The sequence below is a fragment of the Notolepis coatsorum genome, assembly GCF_963971535.1.
Source record: "Notolepis coatsorum genome assembly, chromosome: 9".
In the NCBI taxonomy this organism is placed as follows: domain Eukaryota; kingdom Metazoa; phylum Chordata; class Actinopteri; order Aulopiformes; family Paralepididae; genus Notolepis; species Notolepis coatsorum.
Genome location: NC_140173.1, coordinates 52,524,064 through 52,545,066, shown reverse-complemented (window position 1 = coordinate 52,545,066; position 21,003 = coordinate 52,524,064). Strand labels below are relative to the sequence as shown.

Genomic DNA, 21,003 nt, shown 5'->3' with positions numbered 1-21,003 from the left:
AAAAGAATTGGGAGCCATATGAGCATATTAAAGTATTCTATCAAGGCTATACAGTGCGAGCATTTCACTCGCATTTGCCCCTAAAAATGTATTTGTGCAAACCGGAAAAATCATTTAGGAGCACAGTGTGCGAGTAATCGTCTTGCGTAGTGGGCGTCTCAACTGCACAATTGTCATTTCATAATAGACACGGAGCAGCGTGGACCAGCTCTGTAACAACTGAACTCATCTCGAGTCTGCTTCTATGTGCAACGAAAACTCGCCAGTCCTATATACCCACGTTGCGCTAAAAACATTAACTACTGTAATGTTATCTGCTAACTGAGTACTCCAACTAAGCTAACCTACTACTAACGCTAACTACTGCTAACGCTAATCACTGGAAACGCTCAAAGGCAGTGAGGGAAGGGGGTCGCCAGATGATTTCCAAACAAATTTAAAAAAAAATAAAGATAAAATGCAGTCAGGCCACTGAACTTAGAAGCAGGCCAGGCCAGTGTTTCTAGTTGCACCAGCGCAATAGTTAGATAACCTAGGTGGGGAACAACCAGGAGATCACTGCAACTCACGCAAGTTGGAGAACTATCTCTCTCTCTCGCTCTCTCTTGCTCTCACATACACAAAGGGAGCCGCATGTGATTGGTGGAGGCGGGACCCTTACAAAAAACTGCTAATCATTGACTCATGCTAGCCTGTAATAATCCCCCCCCCCCAGAAAAATCTACTTTGCATTTGATATATTGCAAATATATGCCATCACACACACTGGAATTTAAAGGGTTAGAATTATAAAATGAATATGTGGTGTTATGATCAGGGCTGAAGTTGAATAAAAGATTGTATTTTTTATCAATTACAAAAAAACTGAAAATCCATAAAAATCTGTGTTGTTGCTAATCATACATGCTAGTAGGCCTGCCGCGATAAGCAATAAATGGATTAATTGCCGCGATAATTAAAATGAATGCAATGATTTTGACGGGCGCGATTAATTGCTATTTGCGCGTTTGTTTTAATGAGGCGGAACCAGTGCCCCTTGTCAGTCACTGTCCGTGTTGGGAGGCGGGCCGCTGGCTTTACTACAGAGCACAGCACAGGAGCTCCGTGGGGCAACGCCACATAGCTTAACTACATTTCTCAATAGTGTTGCTCCTTTTAACCAAGTAGCGTTATTTGTAGTGTAACGTTAGAATAACACAGAATAACGTTAATACAATTACATGCATCATTGTTTACAATGAACGGGTGGGGCTAGTCAAAGGACTGGAGACAGGGACAAGTTAAACATGAATTAATTTATTATAACAGGTCGTTTTCGAGTCGTGCTGCAGTGCCTACGCACCACAGCTATTCTATTATATACTGCTTTGACGCTTCCTCCTCATCGTTGATTGCCTGTAGTAGCTGCATCTAACGTTAGTAGCTAACGTTAAAACTAAAAAACACAGAACCGGACGAGACAAGTTGTCGGCTAGGATAATCACAACAATACTTCCGGTCCGGTCGGTGGGCTTCAAAATAAAAGTCTTAAACACCGGAAAAGACGGAGCGGTGGGCTTCAAAATAAAAGTTTTGGGAAATAAATTTCTCAAAAAAATTCTCTAACCGGTCGCAATAATATCGCTTATCGCGATATTTTCGGGGGCAATTAATCGCCCAGCAAAATATGTTATCGTGGCAGGCCTACCTATATCTATTGTTCAGGGTGTAGCAACGTTATACTTTTTCATTCACATATTCATACTAAAATATGGTCTAAAGTATAAGTATTAGGGCTGTCAGTTTATCGCGTTAATTAGATTAATTAATTACACAGCAAATTATTGCGTTATGAAAATTAACTAAAAATGAATTACAAACAAAAAAAATTCATCTCATTCATTCCATAAGTACGTAGAATACACATTTACTAACTTTTTTTTTATATGGTCCATTTGCATGTTCTTGGTATCTGATTCTAGGGACATCTATGGATCTCAGGGAATGTATTCCCAGTGTCAGAAATACTGTGTCTGTTACTAGGCTTGAGTAAATTGTAATGAACCAAATGAGAATATCAATAAAAAATTTTTTATCTTTGACTGTGAATAACACCATGCTCAAATTGACCAGACCTGAAAAATCTAAGCAAATTAATCAATGGAAGATGATTAAACAGAAGGTTTTGTAGATACAGTACTATGAGGGCAGACGTTCCACTATACTTGTTCTGAAGGTCCAGATTAACACTGAAAGTCTGCGTTTATTATTTTGTATAACTTATATATTGTTTATATATATAAGATATATATCTTTACGTCATCTGTTTACCTACCAGTATTCATCATTCGCTTAATGTATGTCCCATTCTTAACGCTGTAGGCGCCAGGGCGCGCGCCCCCCTAGACATGTTTTCAGAACATGTTCAGGCATGCCCGTTCAAGGGAGCGAGCGCATTGATCTGTACAGGTGAACAGGCGGAGTCCAACAGGGAACTAAGATGGAGTGTGTTGGGTAGAAGACGTGCAGCAGCAGCATTAACAGGAAAACTAACAGAGCGAGAGAGAAGACGTCTGGTGCAGTTGTACACAGACCGAGAGCAGTGTATCGTTATAGAGAGCCGTACGGCTAATTAGATACAACTATAATATTGTCGAGCCATTATTGGCACAGTATAGTGACTTGTGTAAGCGAAGTAACGTGGAGAGACTTATAGTTGAACTCAGCGACGTTCTGGACATAACTATTCATCAAAGACTTCATGCGGGTTAGCCTAGCACCAAGGGCTAACTAGCTATCAACCATGCCAACGGGCGTTTGGACTAATGGCTATTAATCCTGCCATCGGGCGCTAGGAATACAAGGACCGGTCCGTACGAGACCCATTCTCCCAGCGACGACAGGATTATCCCAACAGTCTACGGTTTCTCTGGAGCCGGAGCTCTAGAGAGAACCACCGTTTCCAGCCACCATCTTGCTTTCCCTGTTCTGCGTGCTTCGTCTCAATCCACTCCATTCAGAGCTCCACCGGTTCGGGTACCCGTAGCATAGGAACTATCGTTACCGCAGACATTGTGACACTGATATTAAAGTATTAAAGGAGAGCTGTGTTAAATAATATGTATGTTTACTATTAACATTAAACTGATGCTTGTTCAACTTGTATCCCTGTCCCCGCGCAGTTAATGGAGTGTCCGCCATTTTGAGTAACTGTACTGTTACATTAATATTCTTTAGTAGTGGTTTAATCTAAACAATCTAAATACAGTCAGGGTTGTGTAGCCCCTTAGCTACAATACTGGTTAAAATTACTTACTCGTGAGTAGTACGTTCGTTGATAAAGAGAAATAAAGTCCACAGCCGCTCCAGTGTAAAACAAAGATATCCAAATGGTCTCTTCCACAGCGAAGTCTTTCTTTACAGAAGTGGTCCTAAATCTATTTACCTAAATATTCACATCACTACTACAAGGTAAGAAAACTGTATTTTCCCAGTCTCCAAAATCACAGCCCACTCGACACATGAAAATTCCTCCACACTGGAAAGCCGAAAATCGATGTTGTTTAGTCTATCTGGTTAGTACCGCTCAGCACGGTTTCAAGATGCACACTGACCTGGTTGAGAGAATTGCTGAATATATAGATACACAAATGTTCTAGAAGGTTCGGTCATGACATCACCACATCTAGAATGTCAATGTTCTAGAATGTTCGGCTATGACATCACCACAAATGTTCTCGAATGTTCGATGTTCTAGAATGTTCGGCTATGACATCATGACAAATGTTCTAGAATGTTTGACCATGACATCATACTGTGACATCACAAATGTTCTAGAATGGTCTATTATGACAATTATATAATACAATAACCTAAATATATCTTTGGCTCCTACAAGTACTGAATTCTGCCATCCGGACACATGCAATTTGAAATATGATTATAGAATATAGAATATCAGGCATAAAATGGTAATGCGATTAATTAGATTAATTAATTACAAATCCTGTAATTAATTAGATTAATTTTTTTAATCGCCTGACAGCACTAATAAGTATGTTTTTATCGTTTTCTGCAGCTTTCTCCAGAACTTGATTTATAGCCCCAAATGCATTATATTGATGATCAAATACAGTTTGGTAGCGATCGGTGCCAGATAAAAAATTTCAACTGGAGGTACTTCTAGAAGTTACTACGTATCATCTGATGTTGACCGGATGGGCGGGGGGTCGTTTATAATTCCGTGGGCAACGTTATATCATTCATCTAGTGTGGGTCATATGATCATCAGAGCAGTTTATATGGAACACGTTAGAAAATAACGCTGAAACTCACTGTGGCTTCCTCGCGCCGTTGGGGGATGAGCGTGGAACAGAATTTTTTCTATTATGGGATGGAGAAATACCGGATCCATTTCCAGGTTGTATAATAGTATATACGTCCAAATCATGTTGTTTATTGAGTTAGGGTGAGCGATCGATCATCCAGTGTGTCAAGATGGAGTCCCGGGAGCTATAGCGAGTGGTCGGACCGAATTTGGATGAGCACCAGTTTCCTGTTTCCGGTTTGCTGTTTGGGCGATCTGCCGATCGGCCACCAGATGGCGCTCTTGAACCGTTAGAGAGTTGAGTGGAGATCAGCAGTATATCTCAGGTCCCCGGAGGAGAAATATGATTTCGATCACAGATTTTTGAAATATTGATATCAAAGACGAGTTACGGCGTCTTCGGCAGAATAAGCATGGCGGGGAAAGACGAGTTCCAGCGTTTTCGGCGATTAAAGTGTTAATAACAGTACATCTGCAAACAGTGCCAGTGCAGTTCAATGTTCAGTGCCAGTTCAGTTATGAGGTTTATTTTTTTCAGTTCAGTTCAATGCAGTTCAACTGCCAGTGCAGTGCAATAACTAAATAATAATTACATAGTTAAATAATACAAAATAATAATTTGTTTGAAAGAAATTTTTTTTTTTTTAAATAATCTGATTTATTTGAAAGAGATGTCCTTTAAAGGTTCATGCTTCTCCCCATCTCTGGCTGACATCACCATTGTGATACATGATGGATTTAGGCCTTTGTGTTTTCCTCAGTGAGGGATTCTCTTTTGTCGGTCAGCAGCGTTTTGTACTTGCTGAAGCTTCTCTCTGTATAATAATTGTTTTACCTTAAATATCAACATTATCTGGCCATCCTCAGTAAATACTATCAAACTCCTCTGACCTAATCTGGTCTTTCCAAAGACCAGAGTTGGGAAGGACGTTCGCGCACACGCACACACACACACAGACACACACACAGACACAGACACAGACAGACTCCCTTTCTGTGCGTGCATGTGTGTGCACGCGAGGCGAGCGCCTAAGCAGACTTCATTGGATTGGAATATCATTAGGTCAACTATCCAGTTCGTTTTTTATAGTGTAACGTTTGGCTATTTGATGTCAGTGACTTGCGGAGTGAGCACTGCGCTCTGTTGTCTCGGAATGGTTTTGGTAGCTTTCTTCTGCGTCTCCGACTCTCTGTAGACCGTGCCGCGTCACCGTTTTAAAATCATAGTGAAGATTGATTTATATGAAAACAGATTTATTTATAATTTAGCTAGCTCGCTAATGTTACTAGGATTAAAGCAAGCTTTCAGGAGGGGCAGGGGGTCCCGTTGGTGGGACGGGCCGCCTATAACTGTTCCGCAACTGTAAGTTACTTCCGGGGTAGGCCTGATTGGCCCCGACAGGCACGTGACGCGCAACTTTCTCTGCCGCGCGGCACGCTCCGCGGAGCGGAGCGGCAGAGCTTGCGGAATTATGTAACCGTCCTAATCCGCCATGATTTTCATTCGGCGCTTCAGCTCACCTGGCAGAGCAGCGGTCCTGCGATCCTGCGGTCCGTTGTTGACGAGTTCGAATCCCATCAAATTTTTTTTTTTAACGTGATTTTTTTTTTAACGTGTATTCTTTCGCCGGTTAAGGTTAGGCATGGTTAAGGTTAAGGTTAGGCATTGTTTCGGAGTTGGTTAAGGTTAGAACGGTTAAGTTTAGGCGCTGTTAAGGAGCTGGTTAAGGTTAGAGTTTGTGTTAGAGAATGGCAATAGACAGCCTATTTCCGTGCGACAGCTCTCAGCAGCCTCGTTGCGCGTCCTGAGTTTGCCGCGTCACGTGCCTGTCGGGGCCAATCAGGCCTACCCCGGAAGTAACTTACAGTTGCGGAACAGTAACACGCGGACAGGCCTCCCCTTCAAGGCAATGGTAGGGGAAACACTGATGGCATAGAGCAGGGGTTCCCAAAGTGGGGGTCGCCAGATGATTTTTTTGCAGTCGGGCCACTGAACTTAGAAGCAGGCCAGGCCGCCTGATTGCTTTTACCAACGCGTTCGTGTTTTCGCGTCTCCGATTGGCCAGGTCATGTGACATGTACGCCCAATCGTGGGACTGCAAGTTTCTACACTGGTTAAGCTTAGGCGCTCTTTCGAAGTTGGTTAAGGTTAGAGTTTGTCTTAGAGCATGGCGATAGAACGCCTGCCCTGATTCCAAACTCTAACCTTAACCAACTGTGAAAGAGTCGCCTAAGCTTAACCAGTGATAAACTAGGCGTTAGGTAGTTTGCAGGCTGTTCGACCCGGAAATAGGCGCAGAACTTGCCGTCCCGACTCCCACGATTGGCGCACATGTCACATGACCTGGCCAATCAGAGCGCAAAACGGGAACCCGGAAACACGAACGCGTTGGTAAAAGCATAGACGCGGCCAGGCCAGTGTTTCTAGTTGCAGCAGCGCAATAGTTAGATAACCTAGGTGGGGAACAACCAGGAGATCACTGCAACTCACACAAGTTGGAGAACTATCTCTCGCTCTCTCTTGCTCACACACACACAAAGGGAGCCGCATGTGATTGGTGGAGGCAGGACCCTTACAAAAAACTGTTGTTGCTAATCATTGACACATGCTAGCCTGTAATAATCCCCACCAGAAAAATCTACTTTGCATTTGATATATTGCAAATATATGCCATCACACACAGTGGCATTTAAAGGGTTATAATTATAAAATTAATATGTGGTGTTATGATCAGGGCTGAAGTTGAATAAAAGATTGTATTGTTTTCAATCTGACATTAAAAAAAAATCCTGCACCAGAATGCAGGAAATTAAGTCTTTGTAACAAGAAATGTCCTGGTGGGGGACCCCCAGACCCCCTGCTTAAAAAGTGGCCTGACTGGGGCTATATTTTGCACTATTTCCTGGCCTGAATGATTTCCCCAGTCCGGCCCTGGTTAAAAGCCTCCAATGCTTATTAGTGTGTGTGCGTTTGAACGTGTGCATGTTTCAACCATACATTTCCATTTATTAAAAAAAATATATATTACATTTTTTTTTCTGGATTTCTTTTTTTACCTCTTATAATAGTGGGGGTTGCGGCTCTCTGACACCGTTATTTGTGGGTCGCGGCCTGAAAAGTTTGGGAACCCCTGGCATAGAGGACACATGGTATGGCATAGATAGAGGACACATTGTATGGCATAGAGGACACATTGTATGGCATAGAGGACACATGGTATTGCATAGAGGACATATGGCATTGAGGACATATGGCATTGAGGACATATGGCATAGAGGACATATGGCATAGAGGACAAATGGCATAGAGGACAAATGGCATAGAGGACGCATCATGGCATAGAGGACGCATCATGGCATAGAGGACGCATCATGGCATAGAGGACGCATCATGGCATAGAGGACGCATGGCATAGAGGACACATCATGGCATAGAGGACACATGGCATAGAGGATGCATCATGGCATAGACTGAGGACAAATGGCATAGAGGACACATAGCATAGAGGACACATAGCATAGAGGACACACAGCATAGAGGACACATGGCATAGAGGACACATAGCATAGAGGACACACAGCATAGAGGACACATGGCATGGCATAGAGGCAGATGTAACAAGAAATAACAGAGCATACAGTGGTACATTCAACAAGATAGAGAGACCGAGCTAAGTATTTAGCCCACAATACAAACAAACAACTGAAAGTTACAAGTGGTGCAGACTAGAGCACTTCAAAGCAGAGCAGGATCATCATACTACAATACGGACTGGAGTGACGGGGCCACAAGAACAAGCTGTATGACACCGTCCACCTACAGCAGTATGAGGCAAGGATGACAGCATTACAGGGGAGATGAACACTCTGTGCACTCACTCTCATTACTGCAGGGTGTTTTTCAATCATACTGCAGTTGCCACATAAGTGCAATATTCTTTTTTCAAAGACTATTAGCAATCTCCTCATCTGGGATATTGGGATATGACATCTACCAGATGCTTCACATTCACAATTACTTACCGGTAACTTATCGATTGTGTTTTTCTACTAAAATCCCCATATTGCATCCTTTGCAGTTATTTCATATTGCTGCAATATCAATATTGATTCTGTATCATGGGTATGTATCAAGCCACCTGATGATGATGATCATGTTTTTTCAGCCAAATATGTTTTTCTCTTTCAGCCATTTCACTGGTGTCTTTTGATTATGTGGGTTGACTGAGATGGAATGATTGAAATATGACCCTTCACAGATGCTCTGCACGTTCCAGTGAATGATTTACCAATCGCTGGTTTGATGATGGTCATTTATCATCAGTTGATGTGGGTGTAACATGCCGAACGCCTGCATCTATTGTCACCAAGACAGCGAGACGAAATTACTGTTTTTGTTTTGGCTAATAAAGTGGGGGAAATATTTAAAGAAAAAATTGAATAAGGTGTTTCTGATCCTCCTGATGGCTGATTTGATGATGGCAGGGTTCGCACAAGGTCCTCAAAGTGCTTGATTTTTGACAAAAAAAAGTTTAGCCCTGGAATTCCTTGAAAATGGCCCATTTTTTAACGAGGTGCTTAAAAAGTCCTTGATTCGCATTGAAAGTTTTGTTCATCCATGATCAAATAAGAAATCAAGAAATTATTTGTATTTATCTAAAGTGTAACTAATTGTCGGAAATTGGTTTTAGGCTCACCTTGTTTGTAGAGCTAAATCTATATTCTATATTATAGCCATGGATTCAATACTATAGTCATTTGACACTGGGTTTCTTCCGGTCAAGATTAAAAAAATAAATACATTTTCCATACGTTCCCATTTTATACCGTGGTGAATAGGAGTGTTATTTCGGAATGATCCGGGCCAATTCCTGAGAGGCTGGTTATAAGCTGCAACGTGTATTATAGTAAATGCATTGGCGTTTTGTCCCTACACACGCTACAAAAAAATCAAATGCATATGATCGGTATTATGTTCCATCATGAATGCATGAAAGGGGGGGGGGTTTCTGATTATTCGAGCGTCAGTAACGGCATTCGCATTGAACACTAGAAACAGTTACCAGCCCGATCGCTATGAAAGCATTGCAGGATCAAGCTAGAATTTACGTCAAATTGCTCTTACCTTTGGCCGAAAGTAATCCAAAAAGAATATTCCAATTTCTTGATCGCCATCTGGTAGATCCAATCCCCATTTGATCGACGTTATAAACGACCATAACATACGGATCCAGCATAGTTGACGGGCTTCGATGTAACCGGCTGAACTGTGCCGCTTCCCGAGAACAAGAAATGAAATCTGAGACATGGGGTCATTCCACAGCCTAGGATACAATGTTAGAAATGTAGCTCGATACCGCCGCCTGGTAGGATGCGGCCCATACTGCACCTTCAGATTCCCACTATGCATTTGTTCAGCCAACACACAGCACCCTGAGAATGAATAGGGTATTAAAATCGGAAAAAAGGAAAAACGACCCAGAATCGAGAATCTTCGTTTATGGCACTGAACCGTTGGGGCACAGAAACGAGAATCTTTGTTTTTGGCAACCAAAGTGTTGAAAGTGAATTGTATCCTTTTCAAATGAAGAATAGTGCTTGGAACACTACTTGAAAGTCCTTGAATTTCATTTTGCAATGTCTGTGGGAACCCTGTGATGGGCATCGAAAGAAAATGTGTATTCTATTACTCTGCTAAGTTCATCGGTTTGATTGACGTGTGTGACCTTGTGTTTCTTGTGTTTTCTCCCTAGATACTCAATATGCTACAGTGAGTGATGTACAGAGTGCTGATTTTAACCATGGGCGTGTGGGGGGCCCACGCGTGCTCCGAGGGGAACTGCCCCACTCAGCAGTCCAACACCACCTCCAGGGACTACTGCTACTCCGCCCGAATACGCAGCACGGTCCTCCAGGGCCTCCCCTTCGGAGGGGTGCCCACTGTCCTCGCCCTCGACTTCATGTGCTTCTTGGTGAGTCCCTCAAGACAAACTGAAGAAGATTACTTTATTATCAATTATGTACATTGCAGTTAGCCTTTTTATCACACTATCCTTCATATCCCCTACACTAATGCATTATGCTTCCTACTTCCTAGATACACACATCTCCTACACTAGTGCATTATGCTTCCTAGATACACATATCTCCTACACTAGTGCATTATGCTTCCTAGATACATATATCCTACACTAGTGCATTATGCTTCCTAGATACACACATCTCCTACACTAGTGCATTATGCTTCCTAGATATAGATACATATCTCCTACACTAATGCATTATGCTTCCTAGATACACATATCTCCTACACTAGTGCATTATGCTTCCTAGATACATATCTCCTACACTAGTGCATTATGCTTCCTAGATACATATCTCCTACACTAGTGCATTATGCTTCCTAGATACATATCTCCTACACTAATGCATTATGCTTCCTAGATACATATCTCCTACACTAGTGCATTATGCTTCCTAGATACATATCTCCTACACTAGTGCATTATGCTTCCTTCCTAGATACACATCTCCTACACTAGTGCGTTATGCTTCCTAGATACATATCTCCTACACTAGTGCATTATGCTTCCTAGATACATATCTCCTACACTAGTGCATTATGCTTCCTAGATACTAGGGGTGTAACATCGATCCTAAGGTCGAATCGCATTGAATCGTGGTCAAATTAATATTGAATCGTTGCCTGAAGAATCGTAATCGAATTGAATCGTTGTGGGGTCAAATATTTACACCCCTATTATTGACCTATAGTCCATTCATGCTGAGTGAATCCGTTCCCCCAGCCACATTTGTGTATTCAAATAGTTTGGGGGAATTAACTGATAGAAAATTAATCGAATCGAATCGTGGTCAAATGAAGAGATTTCATGATGCATTGAATCGTTGCCTGACACCCCTACTAGATACACACGCATGCATTTCATCAGACAGGCCAGAGCGCTGGCTCGCCCGCAGTACAGCAGCCCTGGAGCAATGTGGAGGTTCAGTGATGAAGGGCACAGTAGATGTAATACCAGCCATAATTATTGGTTAATAAAAATGTGTGTAAATGAAATGAGACACAAATTGATGGATATTTATCGGCTACTGCCATCGGCACATTCGAGCTTATCGGCCGATTGCAGTCAACAAGGCACTTATCGGCCGATACCCGACCGATACATCGGTGCACCCCTACTTATTTGAACAAAATAATTCCACTTACAGCTAGGGTTGGGTACCGTTCACATTTGAACCAGTACCTGTGAATCGATACTGGTACCCAACGGTATCTTTTTTCTGTACTTTAGTCTCCAAAAATGTAATCTACCTACCTCAGTTGTAAAAATAAAAATAAATCCAAACTTCTAATTATTTATTATCATTATTTATTTAGAAAAATGTGTTGCCCATCCCTACTTACAGTGGAGTTACCGTTCCAAAATGTTAAGATGGCAGCTACAACAGAGACCATGCCTCTTTGCCTGGGTTCCCACCACCTGCAGTGTGTCTGTGGCCTCAGCCTCTCTGCCTGGGTTCCCACCACCTGCAGTGTGTCTGTGGCCTCAGCCTCTCTGCCTGGGTTCCCACTAGGGGTGGGAATCACCAGAGGCCTCACGATACGATACTATCACGATAGTAAATATATTGCGATATGCTGAGTATTGCGATATTAATATTGCGATATATTGCGATTTATTACCTTTTTTCAACTGCAAAGTAAAACTGTCAACATGTTTTATCTAATAAAATAAAGTTCAGTCTGTTCATCTCACTTCAATAATTTCTATTGCAGAACATGGTATTTTCTCAAGTAGACAGATGTAAACACTGTAATCTCTGTTGCATGTACCTGACAAACTGAACTGTTTGTATTACAGTCATATTCCAACTTAACTGAATGCACACGGGTGCGTGTGGACTACTGTACTATTACAGGTATTGAAATGAACAATGCAACGTCCTTATATAAAAAAAAAATATACAAATTTTTTTTATATTTTTTTCTTTTTTTAATAAATAATTAAATATCGATACTTGGCGTCCCTGTATCGATACAGTATCGCCACGCAAAGTATCGCGATACTACTACGTATCGATATTTTCCCCCACCCCTAGTTCCCACCACCTCACAGGGCTCCAGACTAACTTTTTACATTGGTTGCACCAGCACATAATTTAGGTGCACCCAAAAAAAATCACCTCGCCTCTTGCCGCTGCAATAATACATTTTAAGCGTTACCGTTACCTTTTTTGTCAGTTCCCATACACATTAGTAACTAATTTCTTAATATGTTATGTAAATTATTGTAAACAGGAATAAAAGGTACAGATAAATGTTTTTTCTTTATTTAAATCACAAACAAGAAATTGTCATATGACACACAGCAGGTCTTAAAGTTCAGACAAATGGCTTTCAAACTAATTGTCTCACAAAATTCCACTAGAGCTTAAAAATTTAAATAAGATTGCAATAACCTCAATTGTTTAGAAGAAGGGGGGAAAAAAGTGCTGTGCTTGACTTGGCAGCATAGAATCCTATGAAAAAATAACATTGTATTACAGTTAGCAAAGTCCAATCCTTCACTTTTTTATGTCTATTTTAACACATTCAGCTCAGCTCCAGTAGCCTAAATCCAGGTTGTATGTCTATTACTCATTATTATTATTATTACTCAACATTAAAACTGAAAATTATATTGAAAAAATAAAACGTAATAACAGATTCCATAGTTAGGGCCCTATATGCTTATTGAATCTATTTGAATAGCCTAATAACTTTAAATGTGTTGCTTGTCTTATTTCTGCTTAAACTGGAGTTATTATTAGTGCTGTCAAGCGATTAAAAAAATTAATCTAATTAATTACAGGATTTGTAATTAATTAATCTAATTAATCGCATTTTAAACGCATTACCATTTTATGCCTCTTATTCTATATTCTATAATCATATTTCAAATTGCATGTGTCTGGATGGCAGAATTCAGTACTGTATCTACAAAACCTTCTGTTTAATCATCTTCCATCTATTAATTTGCTTAGATTTTTCAGGTCTGGTCAATTTGAGCATGGTGTTATTCACAGTCAAAGATAAAAAAAAAAATGTATTGATATTCTCATTTGGTTCATTACAATTTACTCAAAATAAAATGTTTGATTGATTGATTGAATGAAAATGTTATTAACAGATTGCAGAATGGGTACAATACAGTACGGCTCAATACACACAATTGTTAAGGGAATGCAGACCAGAGAAAGACTTTCGTCTTGTTTACATCAGGGTCCCCCATTTTCAATTCATAATGAATTGTAAGTAAGGGTGCAACTTGCACCGTGCAATCCATTCTTTGTGGATCTAGCCCACAGTATTTCTGACACTGGGAATACATTCCCTGAGATTCATAGATGTCCCTAGAATCAGATACCAAGAACATGCAAATGGACCATATTATAAAAATTGTAAATGTGTATTCTACATGCTTATGGAATGAATGATACAAAAAAAAAAAAAAAATGTAATGAATTTTTAGTTAATTTTCATAACGCGATTATTTGCTGTGTAATTAATTAATCTAATTAACGCGATAAACTGACAGCCCTAGTTATTATATAATAATATTGCTGTACCTTTTGCATGTGTGTGCTCCACCTCGATGTGGCCAATTAGGATATTGATAGATCTCCTGTTGCACGATATGCGGCTGTAGACGAGCTCGCACTCCTTTGCAGAGACGTCTGTATCATCATGAAGGCCATGTAGCTGTTCTCCGCGATCTGAAGGGACGTCTTCTTTTTTAATGTGTCTGCAATCACGCCTATGAACTGGGCACAGGCAGTGTCGTTGCTGTACGTTGGGTTGACGTTTAAGCAGTTGAATTTGATTTTCATTTCTTCCTCCTCGCTTTTTCTATTTGCCGCCGTCTGGCGCTGAAATTCTTCGTGGAGAGGCACTGTTGATGTGCTGGCAACACACCTGTCGCAACACAGTATGTGTTTTTTGGAGACACTATGCTTTTTTAATGTTTCTATTCTGAATGTTGATGATCTGACAGCAAACGCAGTACTGCCAGCCATATTAGGACCACACTCCTTGCAATACATGCAAATCATACTGTTTGTCGCTTTATCGTAGCGGAGCCAGGGAAATTGAACCAGCCATTCCTTCCGAAAGGTATATATTTTGGTTTCAGGTTTCACAGTGGCGTCATTCAGTGAATAACGATCAGAGCCAATCAGAGGCAGATCAGGGCTGGTCTTTGCATAATGCACGTGTTAGAACCAATCAAAGGCAGAGTTTTTTTTTTATTTTATTTTTTTGAGAACGCACATGGCCAGGAAAAAGACGCCACACACACACGCACGCACGCGCGCAAAAAACGACCAAATCAGGCGCACTCTGATGCCCTGCCTCAGCCTCTCTGCCTGGGTTCCCACCACCTGCAGTGTGTCTGTGGCCTCAGCCTCTCTGCCTGGGTTCCCACCACCTGCAGTGTGTCTGTGGCCTCAGCCTCTCTGCCTGGGTTCCCACCACCTGCAGTGTGTCTGTGGCCTCAGCCTCTCTGCCTGGGTTCCCACCACCTGCAGTGTGTCTGTGGCCTCAGCCTCTCTGCCTGGGTTCCCACCACCTGCAGTGTGTCTGTGGCCTCAGCCTCTCTGCCTGGGTTCCCACCACCTGCAGTGTGTCTGTGGCCTCAGCGGCCACGGCTCGGCTCCGGGTTGTAGCGCCGCTCGCTAATCTGCTCTGACTTTTTGAGCTTTCAAACGTTTCCCTCGTTAATCACGAACCGCTTCAACATTGGCTCTGTCGCCTCGTAAGAAATCCACATGGATTACAATCCGCTCGCGGTTACAAGCGAGAAGGAGCACTTACTGTACACACAGAACACACAGCATCCATCTAACACAGCTCTGGCCCCCATTCTTATCGCCTGGGTGTAGAATCACGTTTCTCTTAACACTTTCCGTGCCAGCCATGCCAGTCCTATATACCCCGTTGAGTGCCAACGCTCTATTCAATGACGGAGCGCTCACATTTGTGAACGCATAAACTATATCTTAAATTATGGCTATGTGTCTAATACGCCGTCGCTTATCAATGACTTGTTTGCAGTCAACATTGTCGAAACGGATTGTTTTTTAATCGGTTCATTTCCGGTTTATACCATTTTGAAAAACGCTCGTTTTTTGAAACTTTCAGAAAAAAAAAAGATTCTGCAGGAATCGCGCTTTACTGTAATACACAAATTTTAGTAATTTGTAATTTTTCTGCCTATTTATGAATCGTTTTCAAATAAACGCTAGATTATCGATAGTATATGTGTACTTATGCACGCTATATAAGCAGGCTGAAAAATCGATTATCTTATTTCCTGATCAGCTACACACACTCACAGCCACACACACACATATGGGACACGTTGATATATAGGTGAAAACAGCTCCGATTATCCCAATACTGGTAAAATAGATTCCTTACCTCAGATCAGATGTTCTCCAAAAAGATTATTCCAATTCCTGATCGCCATTCCAAATATCGATCGCGTTTATTGATCCAACGCTGGGTGGTCGAAAGACATATTCCACGCTGTTCTGATGGTGGGCGATGACTGCAATAGGCTCGGATTACATGCCTGACAAGTAAAATGTGGAATCCGGACTCTTTTTTCCCCATGCGTTTCATTCAGTCCAATTCAATGGGATGCAGTACCATCCGGAGAGACGATAGGGGCCGGTATTTTCCCTGTTCGAACTCAGACAGATCCCCACTGGTAACGTGAGGCTAGATTGATGAAAAATGAATGGAAATCGATAATAAAAAAAATAACGATTAAAAATTAGATTTCTCATCGGCTGGCACTCAACGGTTGGCATGAACTAACGAGAAATCTCGTTGCTGCCACTCGAAAGTGTTAATCATCATCATCATGGTAATGGGTTCAAGATTATTTATTGTCATGTGCACAGTTAAACAGACAGTTTAACAGACAGTTTGCTTATTTAAAGGAAAACGCCAACATTTTGGGAAATTAGCTTATTTGCCATCTTCCCTGGTGTTACAAAGGGTCAGATTAAACCGAATATATATATTTATTGCTTGAGATCCCATGTATACTATTTGTATATCGTCTGATATCCCTTGTGTATTCTTTGTACATATACACGGAATATCCCTTTAACCTAGTACAGACCATAATATTTCGTTCTCCTATTGGACAGCGGTCTCTTAGGCGCCATTGCCATACCCCCAGAGTCTAGTTCAAAGTCACCGCTAAGACATGTCTGTACATGCCCGGCTTTGCCCAGGAATACGAGACAGAAATAAGGTTGGCACTAGATTATTCACCGTACGTATAAATACGTCGCAGGTGGATACAGCAGTAGTCTTGTCTTCTCCTAATACGTTCGTTCAACGTATCGTTCGCTCCTTACTAGTAAAGCCTTCATCACGAGTCAACGACCAAGTGAAGTGAGCAACCGTGCATCTAAATAGAGCACTTATAACCGCGTGCGAATAGGATAGTAAAGTGTCAGAGCTTAGTGGAATAACGTCAAGTTCGACCTAGTTAATGTGAAGTACCGTGCACCGGAGAATCTACACCGGTGAATGCAGAGCCCTTTCCAGCTGGATTATTGCTTTGGTCCTGTGGATGTTGGAGCGGAGGAGAATCGTCCACCCACTACTGTGTGGGATCTACCCGTGAGGAACATCACTCGAGCCCGTCTCTTGGAGAGGCTGGCCGGCTTTCACCTATGCTGCACGCATACTGGGATTACAGCTGCTGCTTTCGTCCAGATCAAGGGAGTAATATACCGCCTCCCATAGCAGGAGCTTATTGAGTCCCCGTTGATCCAGACTTTGCATTCGAACATTTCCTCCCCCTGCTGGCTTACAACCGGTGGGAACCCTACTAGTATCTCCCGCTACCTTACTAGAGAACCATAGATATAATTCCTAAGATTCAGGTTGTATTATTATCTCCTGCGTAATATGAGAATGGACATACGTTATTGATTTGCCTACGCACATTCCTTTGCCTTATAAGCGCAACCTAAGTAAAGTATATTATGTACTATCATTGCTGCTAATAAATACTTAAACCCAGTTTTGTGTGGAACCGAGTCATTGTGGGAAGTGTTCATCATAAGATACCTGTGTACTGTATGGCCAGTAGTAATGTACATAAGACAGTAGTGGTTTAATGATACCATACTTATTAATACAGTCAGGGAATTGTACCCCTCAGTTACACCTGGAGTTAGACAAGAAGATACATACCTTTGTTGTCTCTGTACGTGCAGTAGGCTTAGGGAACGCCCGCTCCGTTAGCTTAGCTTAGCTTCATCACTGGAAGTGGGTCAGACTTGTACCCTCAAGTTCCCTACAGTTCCCTATAGTCACGAAAGGATCCGAACCGATTGAAGTTTATGGATACCATGACTTAAAATCCTCTTACCTTGACGATTAAAAGCCTCCCCAATTTAGAAAACAGTATTCCCATGGCTGGTGTTGATATACTATACTGTAGCTAACGAAAAACAACAACCGGACACTCAAGCAGATAACGAGGGTAACAACTTCCGGTCGGGGGGGTTCCAAAATAAAAGAGCGACGTCTATATAGCAGCGGAAATACGTTTATTGTGTACATTATCTAACGTTAACACGAACCTAAACTAACGTTACAACTAACATAAAGTTTTACTGTATACACGTTAGATCTATACACTTATCGATTTTTTCTAATGGTGATCAGAAATTGGAATATACCATTTGGATACCATCTGATGTCGGGTAAGGAATCTATGATATCAGTGTTAGGATAATCAGACTCGTTTTCACAGAGATATAAGCTTTTTTGTGATATGTGCTCTATCTGTTTTCACTGTAAAAGCCATGAGGAAATGAAAGCAGCTATTATCAGCGCGCGGCTCGAACGTGCGTCATGCACATATACTATCGATCATCTAGCGTTTATTTGAAAACGATTCATAAATAGGCCGACAAATATCAACGTTCTGGAATATTCCAGTAAAAGGCGATTATCACAGAATGGGCTGTTTTTCACCTGAAAACGGGGGCTTTTCAAAATGCTATCAAACGGAAGTGAAGCGATAAAAAACCAATCTGCCATGACAACATTGACTGGAAAATGATTCTTTCATAAGCGACGGGCAGATTAGACACATAGCCATAATTTAAAACATAGATTAGGCGATATTATCGTTAACATTGGCCGTGGACCGTGGCATCAAGGGGGTAAAAAGGAAAACCCGGCGTGGCATACAAAGTGTTAAACAGACAGTTTGCCGTACAATGAAAAACGTACGTTGCTAGTCCGCCCTACACACAAAATCACACAGATCACACAATACTTAAACTAGAATGAACAACTTAAATACAAGCGAATGCTATGGTAGAAGATATATACAAGACACAATTGAGTAACATTAACATTATTGCACAGTCCGTTCTAGGGCTGACTCCTATTAGTTGAATAGTCGACTAATCGGTCAAAAGGAGCCGTAGTCGAATGCCAACCTCTTAGTCGAATACAAATTTATTATTATTATTATTATAATTTTTTAATCATTCTTTCCAAAAGAAAAGAGGCCTAGAAGCGTGGCTAACGCTAATGGCACGCATACCAGAGGCTAACTGCCTAAGAAAACAGGCACAGAGGCACTGAAAGAGGATTTCACCCGTCTAATGAACACACTAGACTAGACAAATATCAAGATGTATCCATCAGTGGACCAATTGCATGCAGAGGACAAGAAGCCTTCAGTCGACTCCTTCAGACATTAAGCACCCCCCACAGCCCAAATGGAACGAAGAAAAAAAAATATATATATTATACTTTATTTAAAAAAAAAAAGGTCATAGTCGACTATCTGCACATTTCGGCCAATCATAGTCGACTATCCAAATCCTTAGTCGGGGACAGCCCTAGTCCATTCACAATATAGGATCAAGTAGTGATTGCACATAAAGAGAGAACTGTCGTAATATTTCTTCACTTTTCCCCCAAAAGCTGCAGCCTTCCACGTTTATTTCAGAGTTCTATTTTTAAAGGTGGATTCTGTGATTCCGTCTGTGATTTCTGCAAAACAGAAAATACGATCCCTAATCGCTCCATGTGAAAGAGGTGCTTCTGTATGATTGCAATCACGGGATGAATATTAATCATGGATTTTGGATTTTTCCCAGATTTGATTAGCTGACATGACTCATTGTTTGTCGACCTAAGACATTTTGGTCAAGGACACCGCGAGGCGGTTTTGTCCAAAGCACCTTAACACTTTCAGTGCCGGCCATTAACATGGTAAAGCATGGTTAAATGCCACCACCCACTTCAATGATAGCGTTGTGAACGCATAATCACTGTTTTAACTTATGGCTATATGTCTAATCTGCCTGTCGCTTATCAATGACTTGTTTGCAGTCAACATTGTTGAAACGGATTGTTTTTTAATCTGTTCATTTCCGTTTTATAGCATTTTGAAAAGCCCTCGTTTTCAAGGAAAATATAAAGATTCCGTGATAAAAGGCATTTACTGGGATATTCTGGCATACACAAACACGTTGTAATTTTTCTGCCTATTTATGAATCGTTTTCAAATAAACGCTAGATTATCGATAGTATATGTGTACTTATGCACGCTATAGAGGCGGGCTGAAATATCGATTCTCGCATTTCCTGATCGCACACACACACACACGCATAGGGCAAACGCTTATATCTCTGTGAAAAAAGCTCTGATTATCCTAAGACTGGTAAAATAAATTCCTTACCTGAGATCAGATGTTATCCAAAAAGATTATTCCAATTCCTGATCGCCATTCCAAATATCGATCACGCTTATTGATTACAGCATTGGGTACTGTAAATACATAATCCACGCGTTTTCCGGGCCGGCGAGCACAATGGATTCTTCAGTTGGCTTGAGGGAAAAGTAAAATGAGGAAACTGGCCACCCCCCCTTCGTCAGTGTAAAGTAATGGGGTGCAGTTACACAGGGAGAGACGATAGGGGGCGGTATCTTCCCAATTGAGCTCAGAGAGAGTCTGCAACACTAGCGTGAGGCTCGATTGATGAAATATGAATTCAAATCGCCAATAAAAAGAAAAAGACAAACAAACGCTATATAGCGTCGGGGGCACTCAAAGGTCGGCATGAACTAACGACAAAACGCGTCTGTGGCACTCAATGTGTTAACAGGACTGTGACTGCATCTGTCTCCAGCCTGGGTGGCCCCAGAATCAAAGTCCTAACACCTGGCAGTGTTGCTTCCACGCTCTATCATTTGCATACAGGACCAGCGTTTAGTCAATGACGCCACCGGCAGATTCCGAATGTAATGCACCCAGTAGACATAGCCCGTCGATGGCTTATGCACCACTTTAAGCGATATCATAATCCAAATGGAATCCCATTGATTTTAGTGTTTTCCAGACAATCGTGTAACTGAGAGCTGAATTCCTGAGGGCGTTTCATGTCAAACAAAACAAAAAAGAAAGAAGTAACTCCTTGCTCAACCTTCATGTCTATATGTGTGACGGGGAAATGCCTGCATGATTGGCGTTAGTCATTTGTGTAAACAACCTTAGTGTTGGCTTGTGTAGTTTAGTGTCTAAAAGCTTTGTAAACAAGGTCCTTCCTCCCCCAGCTCTGTATAGTTAGTCGAGGGATGATA

The 21,003-nt window shown here is 41.5% G+C and overlaps 1 protein-coding gene across 2 annotated transcripts in view; it reads left to right on the top strand.

The window, feature by feature from the left end:
* Nucleotides 1-21,003, top strand: part of LOC311234953 (CSC1-like protein 2) — a 132,183-nt gene that overhangs the window by 43,760 nt on the left and 67,420 nt on the right. For both annotated transcript variants that reach the window (XM_084322236.1, XM_084322235.1), the window contains exon 2: nt 10,060-10,278. In XM_084322236.1, coding sequence (XP_084178362.1) covers nt 10,084-10,278 — 195 coding nt within the window. In that variant the 5' untranslated portion in view covers nt 10,060-10,083. The remainder of the gene's footprint in view (nt 1-10,059; nt 10,279-21,003) is intronic.